We start from the raw sequence: 17,451 nt of genomic DNA, 5'->3' as shown, positions 1-17,451 counted from the left end.
TAGGATTTTTCTCACTTATACCACGTACTTTTAAAAATTCTCAGCTGTACCCAATAAATTTACCAATTCTCAATTGTACCCAATAATTAGTATTAATTTAGCAACAATAACCATTTTTTAATGACAACTTAACAACAGTTAGTTAGATTTATTTAAGGCGTTAGTAATATTTTTTGAATTTTTTTAAATTACCAGTAGCATTATAATGTAGCGACTTTAACGGTCCATTTGATGGTAAATACTAAACAACGGTAATAAAATGACTTTTTGAGTAAATTTTCGTAATATGTTATTTTCATGGCGATGTAAGTTTTATCCACAATTAAGTGTTGATAAATTTCTCATGAGAGCTGATTGCACACAAGTACGATGAATTTTCATCCTAAAATCAATTAGTAAAAGGAGTAGTCTATTAAGTTTATATGCTTGTCTAATCCTCTCTGATTCTTCAATATGAGATCACATGTGGTTACTATTTTCCCATAAATATTTACTGAATTTCATAAAAAAAATGATTACTAGAGTAAGACAAGTATGATCAATAGCCTTCACGTGTTTTTTTCTTGCAAATTTAGCTTAAATTTTCATTATCATTTACACGTTCTAATACCAATAATTAAACGAAACGTAAAAATTATTAGTTCAAAAAATAAGCTTAATTACCTTTTGATGTAATAATAACAAAAGTCAGCCAAAATCAAAGTTTGAACAGCTTCAGCTACCAACATGAGTACGTAGGTATAAGTGAGAAAAACTCTACTAATTATTGGGTACAATTGAGAATTGGTAAATTTATTGGGTATAGCTGAGAATTTTTAAAAGTACGTGGGTATAAGTGAGAAATACCCTACTAATTATTGGGTACAATTGAGAATTGGTAAATTTATTGGGTACAGCTGAGAATTTTTAAAGTACGTGGGTATAAGTGAAAAAAATCCTTTTATTTTTTACTTACCTACTCCAACTATAAAAATCCATATCAGGACTTAAAATGTTTATTATAATGGTTTTTAAAGTTTGTCAAATATAAGACTTAAATGCCTATTTCAAGGTTTAAAATGTCTAACTCAAACTTAAAAACAGCAACTTTAAAATTATTGGATTGAACCTGTGAGTGATCGTACGTATGCGACTGTCACACTAGAGATTTTATGAAACAAAAATGATACTCCACAAAATTTGGTAGAAAAAAACTTTAATGTTGTAGTGAGAAATTTTATTATAAAAAATATAAATATAATTAATAATAAATTTCTAATTTTTTTCATCTTTCATTTTTAAATTATAAGAATTCTTTTTTTATACTACTAATTGGGTCTTAAAATAATGTCAAAAGCGTGATCCTTAATATTATTAAGAAATTAGAGATGTTTGATTATGATAATGAAAGAAAAATAACAAGATGATAACAACGATATAAAAGTTGAAAAGAGATGAAGAGGAAGTGAAAGTTTTGAAAACTTTAAGGGAAGAAAGCATTTAATAATAAACCTTAAATCAAGCAACATTTACAATTTAAGAAAAATCATGTATTAGGGTCCTCATTATATATCTTACGTATTTAACGTAAGCAATTGCTATTTATTGTGACTATTAAAGAACAAAATCAACAAAAAATTTAATCTTATGGTTGATACTCCAAAACATGTTTAATCCTGCACGGCCTATTATCATTCACCCTTCACACAAGAGTCCTTGGGAAAGCAGCACATACTCTCTTTATACTCGACATTAGGTGATGGAAATTTAAAATCGTAACCTCTTATTACGTTGACTTTTGATGGAAAATAAACAACCAAAAAAGTCATGCGTACGTTAATTACTTAGAATTAAATTATTTTTTTATAAATATATGCTTGATTTATTGGTTGAGTTTGCAATTTAAGAATTTCCATGTGTCACAATTTTACTATTTTCTTTTGAAAACTTCTTACATCATTAATTTCACATTTTTATTTAAAATGTGATATCTAGAGCACTTATTTTCAAATAATGCAAGTAAAATTTCATTAAAGGTACGTTCTTGCTTTTTACAAGGCTCTTTAGATTAAAGCAACATGTGATGGATCTGTAGCATTAAGAACTAAAGACTGCCACCAAATCTTAGCTTGCTTGTCAACTAATTACTGCTTCTGATTCTCTCTACTTGCCTATGGAACAAATTCAACTTTGTTCTTAAATATGTGGTTGATCTTATTGTTATGGCAAATGGAAAAAGAAGATTTAAAGAATTTAATATCTTCAAAAGACAAAATTATTGAACAGTGTTCTGGATTTGTTTTATGTTTGTTGGATTGACGAAAATTTTCGATAAATTGAGAGAACATATCAAGAGAAGTCGATCAAGAATGAATTTTCGCAACTTTTGATTACACATAAACCAGGACATATGTCCTCTTAGATGAAATACACAGAAAATCCAGCCAACATAAACGAACAGAGCAGAGGAACATAAGAGTAGGAAAATTGGAAGTGGCATGCGAAATCAAAATGCATGCCAAGACATATATTATGATATAAGGCATAGGTCATATAAATGTTTGTTTTTAAGACTCATCCTCGTCACCTGCACAATATCCAAGGCCAGGCAGAGAAACACAAGAAATAATAAAGACATTATTGCGAATAAAAGTGATGCTCACGGGTCTGACCTAGATCAATATATACAGATCAATTAGAAGCGTCAAGTATCCATATAAATAAATAATCCTTGTTAATTATTTCCGAAATGCCACCATCTCTTCTTCTTTCTCAATTCACAGGGAGGCGGTAACTCTGCATGCAACAACACCTTAATAAGCTTCTCAGATATTTTGGCAATGCAGCTCTATTCTAAACAAACCAGACACAGAGGAACGGTGCTCAAATTAGAGACTACCATACTGGCAAGCCAAAAACCACATGTTATGCTGTGTTTCATTTGGTCTGATCTGGTTTTCACGGGTGTGAGCAGAATGTTGTGAGTCAAAAATGTGGGAGGTCCTGTGCAATGCTGTGGCCCACACAGGACAGATTTATGGTATGGGATTGCAAACTGGCCCATGTCAGATTAAAATTTTAGATGCTCTTCAAAAAGAAAACACAACTGGGTCTTGGGTGCTCTATTCTTCAATTGTTGATTGGAATGCAAGGAGGGAAGTAAGGACGAGTGGAATAATTTTCTGCTAGCTTAGGTGTCAATACTCCTCACATCATAAATGGATTAAAGGAATAGAGAGGATCCTAACACCATCACATTGCAGACAAGCAATTTTATTACGTCCAACTGCGTTCCAAGTTCAGATACTAATTTTACAACATTTCAAGTCCTGTAGTAGGATAAATTCGACAAAGGGTCCTATAATAGGATAACAGAGGTGGTGTGAGGCATGACTCAGAAGACCTAACACTATAGTAGTTCTTCAAATACCCTGTTTAGCCTTATAAAGCAGTTCTCGAAGACCCAACACTCCATAATAGTAACCATGGACCTGAACTTCACAGTTGGAGGACATGAATCATAATGGAAATGAGTCTAGGAGGAAGAGTTCACCTTCATCTTCAGTCTCATAAACAACCAAGGGTGTTGATTGAAAACTCCAATTCAATGCATTTCAGCGTCTACATAAAAAGAGAGATTGTAAAATTGCCCAGTTCTTATTTTCCAACTAGCACTCTTCCATAAGCCCATTGCATTTGACAGCCTTCAGAAGTGAGACGCCCTATCCTATACTGCCCAGCCCCACTCGTATACCACACATCCCTCCCTCATATTAACAACATAAAGAAAATCAAGAAAGTTACACTATTTCACAGAGACTGTATGGTATAATTTCCACTTCTGTAAAGCACCAATGCAAGGCCACTATGTGTAGTAAAACAGTTAATTTGGTAAAGGAGAACAGGAAATAAAGAACTGATGTTACCTCCTTCTGGATAGATTGAGTTATAATGCACTTCCGCCCAAAAGCTCAAAAAGATGACTGCATAGAGAACAATCCAAAATACAGAGAAATAAGACTGATTCTTTATGAGTAGAAAATGAACAAAGAAAGCACAAACACAATAACATCTACAAAGACTTACCAATGAATGCAATTGTCAACTTTTTGCTACATATATAAACTTGTTCTTAGAAGACTATAAGACAGCACTGAATGACAAAAAACTCAATGCAGGTGCAAAAAAAAAAATCCACTTAAAAGTAAGCTAAATCAGCAAGCTGATGAATTTTAGTCTCTGAAGTTTTTATACAGGTTATTTAACTCTTCAATTTAAACTAAGTATAGTTGTGAATTGTTTAAGCATTCAGATTAGAAATTTCAACGATATAACCATAGTAAACAAATTCACTTTGATGCACCTTAAAATTGCTAACAGAACCACTACCTTATAGACCCAATACAAAGTAAAAAACGAAAATTAATGATAAGCAGACAACCAACACAAAAACTTAGGTTATCAAGCTCGTCAAGGAAGGGGTGAGATAACGAATAGGATGACTAATTATTGGACATGAATTTTAAGGGGAAAGAAGGAAAAAGGAAACGAAAAGGGCAGATGTACTCAAAGACATCCTCAGCAGCCCACACCTCGGTTTGACCTTTGAATCTTTGGAATAATTTCCATGTAACATGTGTCCTTGAAAGAAGTGATGAGGAATATCTTAACACCATACTGCAAGAATAAGCAAGATTTTATATATCAGTAAAGAGAAAGTGTAGCGGAACCAATTCACTCCCGTAAAAACGGGGTCATACATTTATTTTGATCAGAACAATATGCACAACTTAGTCTACTTAATTATTTTAGCAATACAAACAATACTACATCAATCAACAGCAGATTCTCAAATCTCAACACACTATGGTTAGCTTAATTTGAATAAAGGGGAAAGTTGGAATATATGGGTGCTAAGAATCTCATCTGTTGAGTAGGGTTAGGAAGTAGTGAATTAAATATTTCTAAAGCTGTGATATGTCAGCAGAAAGATCTCATGGTGAAAACTGACAATCTCCTAGAGAAAAATTTCAATACATGGAGGACTTTTAGAAATTTAATCAAAATCCATGGTAGAGATACTCAAAAGCAAGGATAACAGATCGCAAAGTTAGTTTAAAGCTTGAAAATCAGTTTTGGAACATATATAAGAATACTCCACTTAAAACAATATGCCATTCATATTATAATAGTAACTAACAAGCTTGAAAACATTTATTATGCGGTAAACACTATCATAACTATGACAATGAGAATATGAATACCCAAAGTATTTTCTTTTTCTTCACATGCTCTTCTGTATAGTTTCTCGAACTTCATATTCAAGTGAACTTGGATTTTGAGTTTTATTTCTTTCAGTCAAACTTAATAACTAGCCCAACAAGAAGGCGCACCGGGCGCACAAGGCGTGAAACACATCAAAGCACACCAAGGCACACGCCTCTTATAGTGGGCACAACCTCACCACGCTAAGGTGCTTTCAGCCGAGCTTGAGCTCAAGGCGCACAACGGCACAAGGCACAACGCGAGGTGTGCATTTTAAAACTAAGATTACAAATAAGTAACAAATCTGCAAGGCCAGTTATCCTCAAGGTGAAATTGTCGCATATATGCATTTCATTATGAAGTAAGTTTATTCCAATAGACAAATATCACTACTGTACGTAAAATTAGGACTTCAACAACCATGAATAACCCATTGAGCCTAAGGGTCTGTAGAAGAAAATAAAGTGAACTGAACTGCATTTAATTGAATCCAATGGAGTCAAACCAAATGCATAGTGAAATGTGACCTAAAAGTGATGAGCTGAAGTCAATTTAGCTATGCTGGGTTGAATTAAAATGAATTGGTTATGAGCTGAACTCAACTGAAGATAACTAAACATAATGAATCTCAATTGATAATCCAAAACCATAGGGAAGCAAACGACAAGATGCAAGATTGGGAATGAGGGTGAAAACAAATAGAATGTACATGCATACCGAATCAGCAGCTGCCTGCAAAGTGACATGATCTCCCCATTCACCACTCCTGTTTTCAATTATGCAAAGTAAAAAATCTACATAACTTATCTCCTCTATCAAAATGTGCAAAAGCAGAGGTAGCCTCAAAGCAATGCAAATCAAAATGTTAGAAAAAAAAAAGATTTTTATCTTTTTTCATAAACCCAAGAAAACAATAATAGAAAAAACAGAAGCTAGCAACAAGATAATGATAAACACATCTTTTTAATCAACCCAGCCTATCAGCTTCAATGGGTGGGTCCCTGGCAGTGAGGGACAGATAAGAGAAAAACCTCCACCCTAAAGTACCTCTAGTAGGAACTGAACCCACTGCCCTGAGCTTGCAAGGAACAATCCTCACAAGACCAAATAAGGTTGGAAGTTGATGGCAGAGAAAACCCAAAGTATTTTTAAGTAAGAAAACAACTAGTAGACTAATAATCCCAAAGGAGTCAACTATAATCTTTTCGGCACATCTAAAAATGCCAAATTGTCAATCTTATATCGCCCTCATAACTCACAAACAGGTCATTCCAATAGTGAGAATCCAAAGAGAAAATTAAGCAAAAATTAAAACAATACTTGGACATCTTCTTTAGGTATTCACCATACTCCATAGGCACATATTCCTCATAGTACTCTGGTTCTGATTTAAGCTGAAATATCCAACAGTTAAGAAAATAAGAATATTGCACAAAACAAACGGCACTAAAGAACCCCCAAAAGATACAACGCAATTCACATTGCATTTTCTGAAGCAAACTACCTGATTGACAACCTGCTGCCTCACAAACTTATGATGTTCTGGAGTACGATAGAATTGATCTGACAAAGCGCGGAACTGAAAAAGCACAATAACGTTGAAAACATTATCAATTGGTCAGTTTTGCCATTGATAGATACTTAGGTTCTATAGTAGCAGGGCTAGCGGTGATACTTAAAGGCAGTACTTAAGCCACCATGAGGAAAATAGTATAACAATCTGTATGCAGTATAGGCAACTAAAAGAAGTTCACCTTTAGTGACTGGAAATCTGTATGCTGTAAACTAAGACATGTTACTAAAAACCTAGAAGAATATAACAATATACTCCTTTGTCACCGAGTTTGCTACTTAGGGCCAGGGGATTGACACAAATAAAGGTGTGGTTTAGTTGTTAAGGAGAATAAAAAAAAATGAATTGTGTAGACGATATTAAAAGAGAAAAGAAATGTGTGGATGAAAATTTAAGAAACTTGAGGGGATCATTTTCATAAAAGGAATGTAGCAAATCAAGCGAGACGGACAAAAGTGAGAATTGAAGAGGGAGGGGGGAGTAAATTGTAATCATACACAGAAATACAATATAGTGATAGTCACATAAAAAAAGAAAATTGTTGAACCACTGAACTATGAAGCATATATATTGAAATCTTCTGCTCAAGAAGGAACTGACAAGAAACAAACAAGTAAAAGAGCTTGACAGCTGACCTGACAATTTCCATCTCCTTGGACCTTGCGCTCAACTAAATTATACAACTGCAATCTGATCAAAACTGCCTCTGTTATCAAAGCCATAACAGTGACAATTGGAATGAAAATACTGAAAAAATTAACCAATTAGAGGCAACATAACAAATTATTTCCCTCCAATACGGTACCCTGCTGCCCCAATGCACAACAAGAACATGCCATCATGAACAAGGTATAAATTCTACATTACCACATAATCAAGGAGTCAGAAACATCACCATGGAAATCCACAAAAAAAAAAAGGGAACATAGAAATTTTGTTAAAGACATCAATGCACAAAGAAAGACCAACGTTCACGTTGTACTAATTTTTATCCCCCCAACATCAACCCCAAATCCCATAAAAGTCTAAAGCTTTGTGCATACCTATCTAGTAGTCTTTGATGATCTGAAGTTGCTTCATCCATTGAAGGTATTTCCCCATTAATTCGAGGTACATGCTGCACATGAAAAAACATTCTTCACTTCAAAGGTTCCTTTATAAAAGAAAACCAAGCATACACAAGCCACATTAGTAGATCATGAGATTGATCTCCAATAATTAAATAGATAGGGACGATAGGGATACAACAATGGCATAGCACAAGTCCAAATATCATCAACATCAAAATTACCCCACCGCTAAACAATCTCATGCTAACTTAGATGACATCGGGGATTGGAGATATGAAGACATAACAATCAAGTACAAAGCTTGTCATATTTTATAATTCAAGCAATATAAATTAGTTCAAACAAAAAATTACAAAGGAGCTTCTCCAGCCAAGATGAGCACCAAGCCATCCGATCTTTAGCATAAATTTCCAAAAAAACATGATATTATTGAAAACATCGTAAATCAGAAAAGGATTATATCAACAAAAGTACAAAATCTAATTTAAAATGGTCTCATCATTGGACATGCAGAGCACAAATAGCTAACAAGTGCTCTAGATTAGTATTTTATTCTTTCCCTTTTCCATGATGGCAAAACCATCACAAAACTTATAAGTCAGAAAGGGATAAAGCCTTTATGAGTTTCCATCTCATTAAAAGCTCAAGATTAAACAATTTGTCTCCAGAAAAAGGGATCATCTACTAAGGAACACTACAGGCAAGCAACAAATTCATCAAAGAGTCAGAAGTGCTTACAGGAACAGGTATCATTTGGTTAAGCCTCTTCCCCAGTTCTCCGTCAAGTGCAGACTCGTCAGCAAATTCCAGTGAATACGAATAATCTTCACCATCATATGATCTCTCTCCTGGACTAGAACATGAGCTCGAATGCCCCGTATCATCTGCCTCCTGGGCGCTCTCATGAACTGCAATTTAACAATATGCAGATGAAAATGGAAGCTAAAATAACATGATGAGTCACAAAATTATCATATATATACCAGAACAGTAATTGGCAGTAGATGGTGCAAGCCAGTCTGAAGAATCATTAGATGAAACTGGATGAAACTGCTCTGATTCTGCGTGAGAGGATTGAGCTGCATTATCAACTTCCAATCGTGAAAATTCTTCTTGTAGAGAATGTGCAAGCATCGCATCTTTTTCCACATAGTTACATTCAGAATTACAAGGCGCATCATAATTGTACTCTCTCAGATATTGTCCATGATAGATGCTCCCATCTTCTGAACTATAACAACTGCCATAAGTGTTATTGAACAATGGTCCCAAATCAAGAAGATTCAAACTCCAACCGATGGCATCTTGATCTTGCTCATCAGTCGTCATCATCTTAATAGATCAACCAAAAACCTGCAAAGGCATTGATGATGATAAAGATTAAAGGTCATAATGACACAAACTAAGTACTCTAGAAAACAAATTAAGAAACTGCTAGCAGTTACTTCAGCAGGACAATGTACCCTCATATGTATTTAATTTTCAAGCAGGACCTGTGTTAAAGTGGATCCAAAAAAAAAAAAAAGAAACTGTCTTAGGTTTTCCAAATTATAGAAAGCCAATAATCTAATGACTTTGAAGAAAATATCCTGCATTCAACAGCAAGAGTGAAAGAAAGAGCTTTCTTAAGACTTATTTAAGGTAAAAAGGGAATAGGAGTGTGAACACAACAAAAAATACCACAGATACAATTGTAAAACCATAAAAACGTCCTAAGTTTGACAGGCAATAGACAACATGGAAGCATTCTTATAGTACCTTTTTTCTCTCTTTATAGATTGTCAGCTACCCATCATACTCCAATCACCGTTTTTAGAATGAAGCACAGTAATAAATCGATCTATGATGGAAAAATGGACCTTCCAATTTATGGGTAAAGATATTTACCAGGATTGGACCACACTGGTTCGAATTTTTCACTTAATTTATGAGCAACGACATTTTGGTATCTCAAATCTTTAAATGGCTCCCAACACGGCTTCTACCTAGTACATAGGTAAGATTTTTTGGCTGTACCTACACAACCTTACCCTTATAAAAACAAAAGTATTTCAATTAAAACTTGATTGCAAACATCATCAACAACTTCACATAAACAAGAAATCATTTTCTCTCAACTTAACCAAAAATTATTAGTCTCAATCGAGAATAAAAATAAAGTAGATATCATTTCCTAATCTGCATCTCTTGACTTAAGAGGATGCGCGATACAACTTGCTAAAGAGAGAGCTATAATGGATTGTTTTCACAGTATCATACAACACGAGTAAGAAGGAAGAAAGCATTTTACCGCAAGGATACTTTTTCTGAAATTAAGGCGTGTATAGATTAAGAAGGAAAAAGAGATTAGTACCGTAAAGATTCTTTTTCAGATTTTATGTGGTATAAAGTCTTATTTAAATTACTAATAAGATCAAATTGAACTTAAACTTCGTATTAAGATTGTACTGATAGGAATCCCATAACATGTCCCTCCTGGAAGTATTGTAATATGAAGTTGCCTTTTATTTTCTTATCATATATGGAAGACTTGATGTCTTCACTGGTAATTTTTCTTTGCCTTCCAACAAATTTTTCTTTTTTATTTTTATAAATAACATTTGTGTATTTTCCACTTTCTTCACAGGTAATTTAAGAGAGAAAATTTTAGGATACACTAAGATTTAGAAGCGTGACAACTTTTTCGAGGTACCAATAGCATATACAACTAGTTAACCTTTTAAAAAAGTGGGGCAAAGTCACTGGCGCTGCAATTTCATTCATTTATGCCAAGCTTTATTGTACAAAGGACAACAGTATATTAAAACAAAGAAAAGAATCATGAGAAAGTTTGAATGTATACAGGGAAGAACGTGAAAAATACAAGCTCACGAACTTAGGGGGGGCAAAACACAATAGTTCTTCGATTCTTAAAGTTAAGATCCAAATACCTCCAAAACAAACAAAAAAGTGAGCTGCATTATTGTGGTTGTCATTCCTTAAAGGAAGGGGGTCGGTAATGTTAAATGACATGCCCCCAGAGACTTATCTCTACTACACCTTCATAGAGATGCCAAGCAAACGGTCCCTGATAATAAGAGCTACAAATGCAAATGAACTTGTCCATCATACATAAAAGCAAAATTTTTCTGGAGCAGATAATAATAGAAGCCAAACAATATAAGCCCTTAAATACAAATGCTATCCCAAAATTTCTGGCAAGTTGCTTACAACAAAAAACCTAGAACAATACAAGTGCAAATATTCACAAATCGCTTGCGCAAAAGATGATAAGGTTTAAACATATTTCAGGCCTCAATTCTTAGCTGTTTTCATCAGGAGTGGGGGGGAGGGGGATTTTCTCTCTAGTTTCAAGTTCAATTCAACTTAGTTGGGTAGATGATATAAACGAACAGTTTGTACTTTCTGCTGATGGTATTACTAAAAAGAACTGTCTTTAAAAATTAAGGTGTTCCCTTGAGCTGCAAGAAGTTGTCCACTGCCCAATGAAAACATCTACTTGTTAAAGAATCTGCTAGAATTAAATCTTGGCCTGCTAAAACATTGCATGATGAACTTCAACTTAATAGAGTCAATCCAATTAGTCTATAAACCTTTTGGAGCATTCTGTTTAACTTACATACCTTTTAGAATTAGATTTTCCTGCAAATAAACACTTCTAGAGAAACTTAAAAGATTGCCCAATGGAAACCTCTACTTGATAAAGAATCTGCAAGAATTAAATCTTGGCCTGCTAAAATGTTGCATGATGGACTTCAGCTTGATAGAGTCAATCCAATTAGTCTATAAACCTTTTGAAGCATTCTATTTAACTTACATACCCATTTTAGTTAGATTTTAATCCAAATAAACACTACTAGAGAAACTTATAAGATGTATATACCTTATCTTTGGTCTGGTGAGTCTAGTCCTACAGCAAAAGCACTTCTATTTGGGCGACTTGAGTGGTTAGGATTTCAATTAGTTGGTTGATAGTGATTATTTAGTCATGAATGGATAGATTGTTTAATGTTATCTCAGACCGAATCTTGTCCAGTTCTGAGTTGATACGGATGGGTATGGTGTTAATTTCATTTTCAAGTTGCTCGATTCTTTGTGTGTGGGACGGGTTCACTGTGATCGAAGATGATCTCATTGATTGGGGAAGTTTCAGCAAGGGAAAATAATGGGAGACAGTATTGAAAAAGGAGCAAGAAACAAACTAATTTCATGTAAGCAACTCCAAACACCCAAGGTGATTTTCATTCAATCAAGGGATACTTTATTACAATTTCATACACTTATTTATAACCTCTCTCTAATACATGTCACATCACTTTCTTTTAGGTTCCAATAGTTTATCTATTATGGTTTCCAATATAAGCCCTTAAATCAAATGCTATCCCAAAATTTCTGACAGGTTGCTTACAGCAAAATACTTAGCACAATACAAGTGCAAGTATTCACAAATTGCTTGCACAAAGATGACAAGGTTTAAAAATATTTGAGACCTTAATTCTTGGGGGGGGGGGGGGGGGGGGGATTTTCTATCTAGTTTCAAGTTCCATTCATTTTAGTGGGCTAGATGATGTATATCAACAGTTTATCCTTTATACTTTCCTATGATGGTATAACTAAAGAGGAACTATCTTCTAAAAAATAAGGTGTTCTCCATTGGCCAATGCAAACCTCTACTTGATAAAAAATTTGCTAGAATCAAATCTTGAACTATTAAAAAGTTGCATGATGGACTTCAACTTGATAGAGTCAATCCAATTAGTCTATAAACCTTTTGGAGCATTCTATTTAACTTACATACCCTTTAGAGTTAGATTTTCCACCGAATAAACACTTCTAGAGAACTTAAAAGATGTTTATACCTTGCTTTGTTCTGGTGACTCTAGTCCTATTGTCCTACAGCAAAAGCACTTGGCATTCTTTATCGTTCAAAAGGAGCTGGTAATTAAAATATATAACGATCACCTTAGATGAAAATAGAAAAACTTGTTATCAAATCAAGATTCACGAATACTAACTAAGACCTTGGATGGATAATGAGGAATAGTTTATCCTATGACTGTTAGTAAGTATATTGGATGGTTTCCAATAGTTGATTATGATCCCATTTATGTTAATAAATTGAAAAGTCATTATATGGTGAGAATCAAAAAATTAAGAAGAGAAGCTAGTTAAAAGCAATTCCGCTAACCCTAAAAGAGAGGGTTATATAAAAAATAAAATTGCTAAATCACGCACTCTTAAGTCTTGCATCTAGTACATGTAAGTGGCCAAGATTCTGCTATTCCTTAAGAGTCATTGTCAGCACGAGAAACTATAATGTGCAAGTTTTTCAATCAGCTAATAACTATGTGCTTACAATGAATGGAAGGATCAAGAAGAATCACATTAGAAGAAATTTGTAATGTATCCTTTTTCAATAAAGCTCTTCATTGCCTTCCACCTCATAGGGATGGGAAAACTTTTTAATAGAAGACTTTGGCCCTCTTCAGTAAATGGAGGTTTGAGTAAGAAAGAGTTTATTCAAAACATATGGAGGATTTGATAGGCAAATCACTCTTGATATCAAGGTTGTTGGAATGGGATCCTACCCAGGATTGATAAGGGGTAGGATCGAAATCGGTAAAAATAAATTGTAAGATCCTACAAATATGTTTTGATATACTACAGGACAATTGATTATCAACTATATTTGTTCATTTTAGTTCATCTTCAAAGTTTTGAGTTATAAATAAATACTTACTTGACTTTTTCTTTTAATTGATTAAAAAGAATACTTTTATAATCATTTATGAATAGCTAATTAGTAAGAACATGAAGTTCTATAATCGTAATGACAATATATATTTAACTTATATTTATATATAAGTAAAAGCTAGAGTATAAGATTTTTTTTATGACTGAGACTACCCTTGTAGGATCGGATCCTTGGATCATAATATCGTAAAATTGTGTTATTATCCTATCACTCATATTCTTTATACGATCATACCAATATTAAAATCCTACTTAACATCAACAATTGAATTTTGCTACAAGGGTTCATCTTTATGCACATGAATCCTTCTTGTCAGCCCCATGCCCAAAAGAAGGTGGATTTCTTGTCCTTATTGCTCTTTTGTTTAATGATTGAAAAAACAAATAAAGAAATTCCCGCAAAATTAAATTTTCACATTTAGCATCTTAAAAGTTAAAAACACTCACATACCACTAAACATGGAAACAACCAGCTCTAAACAAAATCAAAATGGCCAGTACCAATTTTCCTCCATAGTCATGTTTCATACACACAGAAAAATCCTTTCAATCTAGCCAACAAAGCCGAACAATACTGCAAGATTGAACAAACATATCTTTTAAACCAAAGGTCACCCACAAAGTAATTATGTTTCAGTACATGTAACATCTACAGTGACAGGAAACTGATTAACATACTACACCTAATTAATTCGGGAATAGCAGATCACCAAAGATAAGCAAACCGCAGAAAGTGTGATTGAGCTTAATGAAAATAGATACGTGCTGAAATCTCCTCACCTACTGTCCTAGACACTAAAAGTTGGTTGCAGATTTTCGATTGCAGAATGTCTTTCATAGTAGGATGTCCTGACTTTGTATCATACTCTATACACCAACAATATGCACTTGAAAGATAAATAAATAAAATATAAATATATACACACACAATTGGAATTCAAGTCAAAATCTTATTCCAAGTTAATCCAACACCAAATCTCTAGCAGAATTAAGCAGGAATCTTTATCTTTTTTGAATAGAAGAAATTCAAACCTCATGATTTTCCTCTCAACAGCACAATATTTCTAATTTTACCAACTACTTGTGTTCCTTGGCTCCTCGTTCATCCCATATGCTCTCCATATGTCAACATTCTATTTCTTATTAAAATTGCCCTGTATATCAATGCCCCCTTTAATTTATGTCCATTTCAATTTTATAACAGCCACAACAACGGTAGTATTCTATCTAAATCCATACCACTATATGCCACTGTCTCATCTACCAAACTATACAAGCCATGCCCACAGCTTAAATATATATAAAATCAGTTTTTGAAAGGCAAACACTTATCATCAATCAAAGATAAAGTTTACTCAAACACTAAAGAGATATATTAAATTACTCGATGAAAGAGAATAGCTTGGACCCCAACAATGGCTAAAGAGAGTGTAGAAGACGAGTGAAAAACAGAGCAAGAGCAATAGAACAACAAACACAAGCGTATATGAGGTATCTTTGATATCTCTCCCTCAACAATGGTTAACTTTCATCAATGAATCAACAATACACTAATGATGAACATCACACTCTTGAGAACAAGCTCTCAAGATAGTGATTCCATTCAACAATGGATATCACCCTTAATTTAAAACATAGAAGAAGATAACTAATAGTTTACACAAACCCTAGTTTCTCTCTTGTACTAGCCTCACTCTCTTTCTATTCTAAACCTGTTTTTGGGCTATATATAGTTATCCGTATGTTTAGGATAACCCTAGGACAAATCGCAACTTCATCCCCAAAGCAAACAGCCCACAAAACAAATGTCGCTCGAACGATCAGGTAGTGTTCGAACGAGCACCTAGGTCAGACCCCATTCTGCCTTCTGTTGCTTGCTGCCTTGTTCGAGCACACCTTCCTTTGAGCCTTGCCTTGTTCAAGGCACAATCCAAGGCTCCTTTGGTGCACTCTCTTGCATTGATCAAGGCCCCCCTTGCCTTGCCCTATGCCACCCATATGCACGATACTCTTGTTCTTCGTTGCACCATCACCATGACACACCGAACACCCTCTTGTGTTGCTTACAACACCTTGTACAATGGCTTGAGTGATCAAGCCATCATCTACACACTTGGTTGATTTGGCACTCAACTCACTCAATAAAAATACAATCTTTGTTAATAGGACTCTTCATTTCACTTGAAACACCAACATTTGATCCCTTACACTTCGATTATTTGGTAAGGTATTAGACACTTCATTTTAAGCAAAATGATGGAAATTTTCACAAAGCCAGGGCTATACTTCATGCATCTGTCCGATACATGCACCAACCTCAAGTAACATAGTTATCCACTTAAAGCACTTACAGTTAGGGCCACTACTTCCAATTTTGAGAATTCAACATAATTAAAATTTACACACATGGACTTACAGTTGCATTATATATCGACTAAATTCTAAAGACATAGCAACTACAATTTAACCAAATATTCCATGCAAATCCACCAAACAATAACGGTAATAGTAAAAAAAAACATCAGTAAGAAAGTACAAATCAAAAAACTCAGAAAAAAAAAATGAATACCAATATGATCATTAGTTTAATCAAACAAAGTAAAAATTACGAATAACACGCAGCTATCAGCTACGGTACCACAGGTAAAAAATCAAATAAAGTAGCAAATCAAATTTACAAACCTAAATACTCGATCGATTCTTTGATATAAACGACAGTAATTTCAATACAAAATTCAATAAATAGAAAGGTGGAAATCAATAAAAGTAAATAAAACAAATAAAAAATCCAACACTTACGATTACAGAAAACGAAAAGTGATTAAATTTAATACACAGACAAAATCTAGTGTTGAAAGACTACCTTACACGGCGATCGGAAAAGATAATCGGCGATTGAGATCTGATATTTCGACGGCATAGAGTTGGAGAGAGAAAATGGGCTTGTGTTGTGGATTAGGAAAATGATTTAGACGGTCAATGTTTTTTACGTCATAATTTGGGTTTTGAATCTTCAAGTATATTTGGGCTTGAAAGTTTTTTTTTTTTTAAAGATAAAAGGAAACTACTTTTTTATTTCACTTAAAATAATTGATTGGATGAAAAAAGATAATTTTTCATCTATATCTTGCAAGAATCAAAATAAATGAACCTGCCAGCAAGTATATGTGTTGCTTTGTTACAGTTTCTAGAAACAAAAGAAAATGTACTACATGTAAAATAATTAATAAGATTTTTACAACGATTGATAATAACTTCAAACTCAAAAATATTAGTTTTAGAATTTTTCATAACCTGAACAACTCTTTACGCGTCTAGCTCAAAGCATACATATTTCACTCAATTATCAATAGCCCATCTCATTGCAAATTCCAAAGCTTTTTCTTCTAAAATGTTTGAATCTCCACCTCCAATATGAAAATCTGATTTTGTTGATTGCACTTTACCCATATGATTTATGAGGATACCATTCCAACCAAACATATTAGTTTCCTTAATGCTTGTTGCATCTACATTAAACTTCTACTTATTTGGACCCGGAGCATTCCAAGAAATAGCTTTCACATCACATGACTTTTTAGATGCGTTGTATTTTCATTAACAAACCACCATTCTTGAATTTAAATTTGTACCTGTGAAAAAATATACTTCACATCCACTGAATTATGATCCCAAATTCTATCATTTCTAGCATTCCAAAGGTGCCAAGCAAAACTAACATACAAAGCAGCTAGAATTTTCTATAAGCCCAAGCCTCTTTAGCAAACACACAATCTCTAATTACATGAAGTATATTTTCTGTTTCATTGG

General features: G+C 33.8%; 1 protein-coding gene across 12 annotated transcripts; it reads right to left on the bottom strand.

The window, feature by feature from the left end:
• Positions 1 to 2,466: 2,466 nt before the first annotated feature.
• On the bottom strand, positions 2,467 to 16,669 carry LOC130807698 (OVARIAN TUMOR DOMAIN-containing deubiquitinating enzyme 12-like). 12 transcript variants are annotated; one of them, XM_057673007.1, is made up of 13 exons: positions 16,505 to 16,645; positions 10,818 to 10,967; positions 9,646 to 9,918; positions 8,871 to 9,240; positions 8,626 to 8,795; positions 7,861 to 7,934; positions 7,453 to 7,507; positions 6,749 to 6,823; positions 6,565 to 6,638; positions 5,962 to 6,010; positions 4,572 to 4,656; positions 3,906 to 3,962; positions 2,467 to 2,775 (listed from the first exon to the last, which is right to left on the bottom strand). In XM_057673007.1, exons 4-13 carry the CDS (start codon positions 9,217 to 9,219, stop codon positions 2,714 to 2,716), a joined length of 1,050 nt encoding a protein of 349 aa, XP_057528990.1. In that variant the 5' UTR covers positions 9,220 to 9,240; positions 9,646 to 9,918; positions 10,818 to 10,967; positions 16,505 to 16,645; the 3' UTR covers positions 2,467 to 2,713. The 12 variants fall into 12 exon arrangements, 10 of the variants coding, with proteins under 10 accessions (XP_057528990.1, XP_057528991.1, XP_057528993.1 ...); XM_057673008.1 differs by lacking the exon at positions 10,818 to 10,967 and having other exon boundaries at positions 16,505 to 16,669; XM_057673010.1 differs by lacking the exons at positions 9,646 to 9,918; positions 10,818 to 10,967 and adding an exon at positions 14,093 to 14,215.
• Between the last annotated feature and the right edge of the window lie 782 nt (positions 16,670 to 17,451).

The sequence above is a fragment of the Amaranthus tricolor genome, chromosome 3 (genome assembly GCF_026212465.1).
Source record: "Amaranthus tricolor cultivar Red isolate AtriRed21 chromosome 3, ASM2621246v1, whole genome shotgun sequence".
NCBI lineage: Eukaryota > Viridiplantae > Streptophyta > Magnoliopsida > Caryophyllales > Amaranthaceae > Amaranthus > Amaranthus tricolor.
The sequence above is the reverse complement of the archived record's forward strand: the minus strand, read 5'-3'. Positions and strand labels throughout refer to the sequence as shown.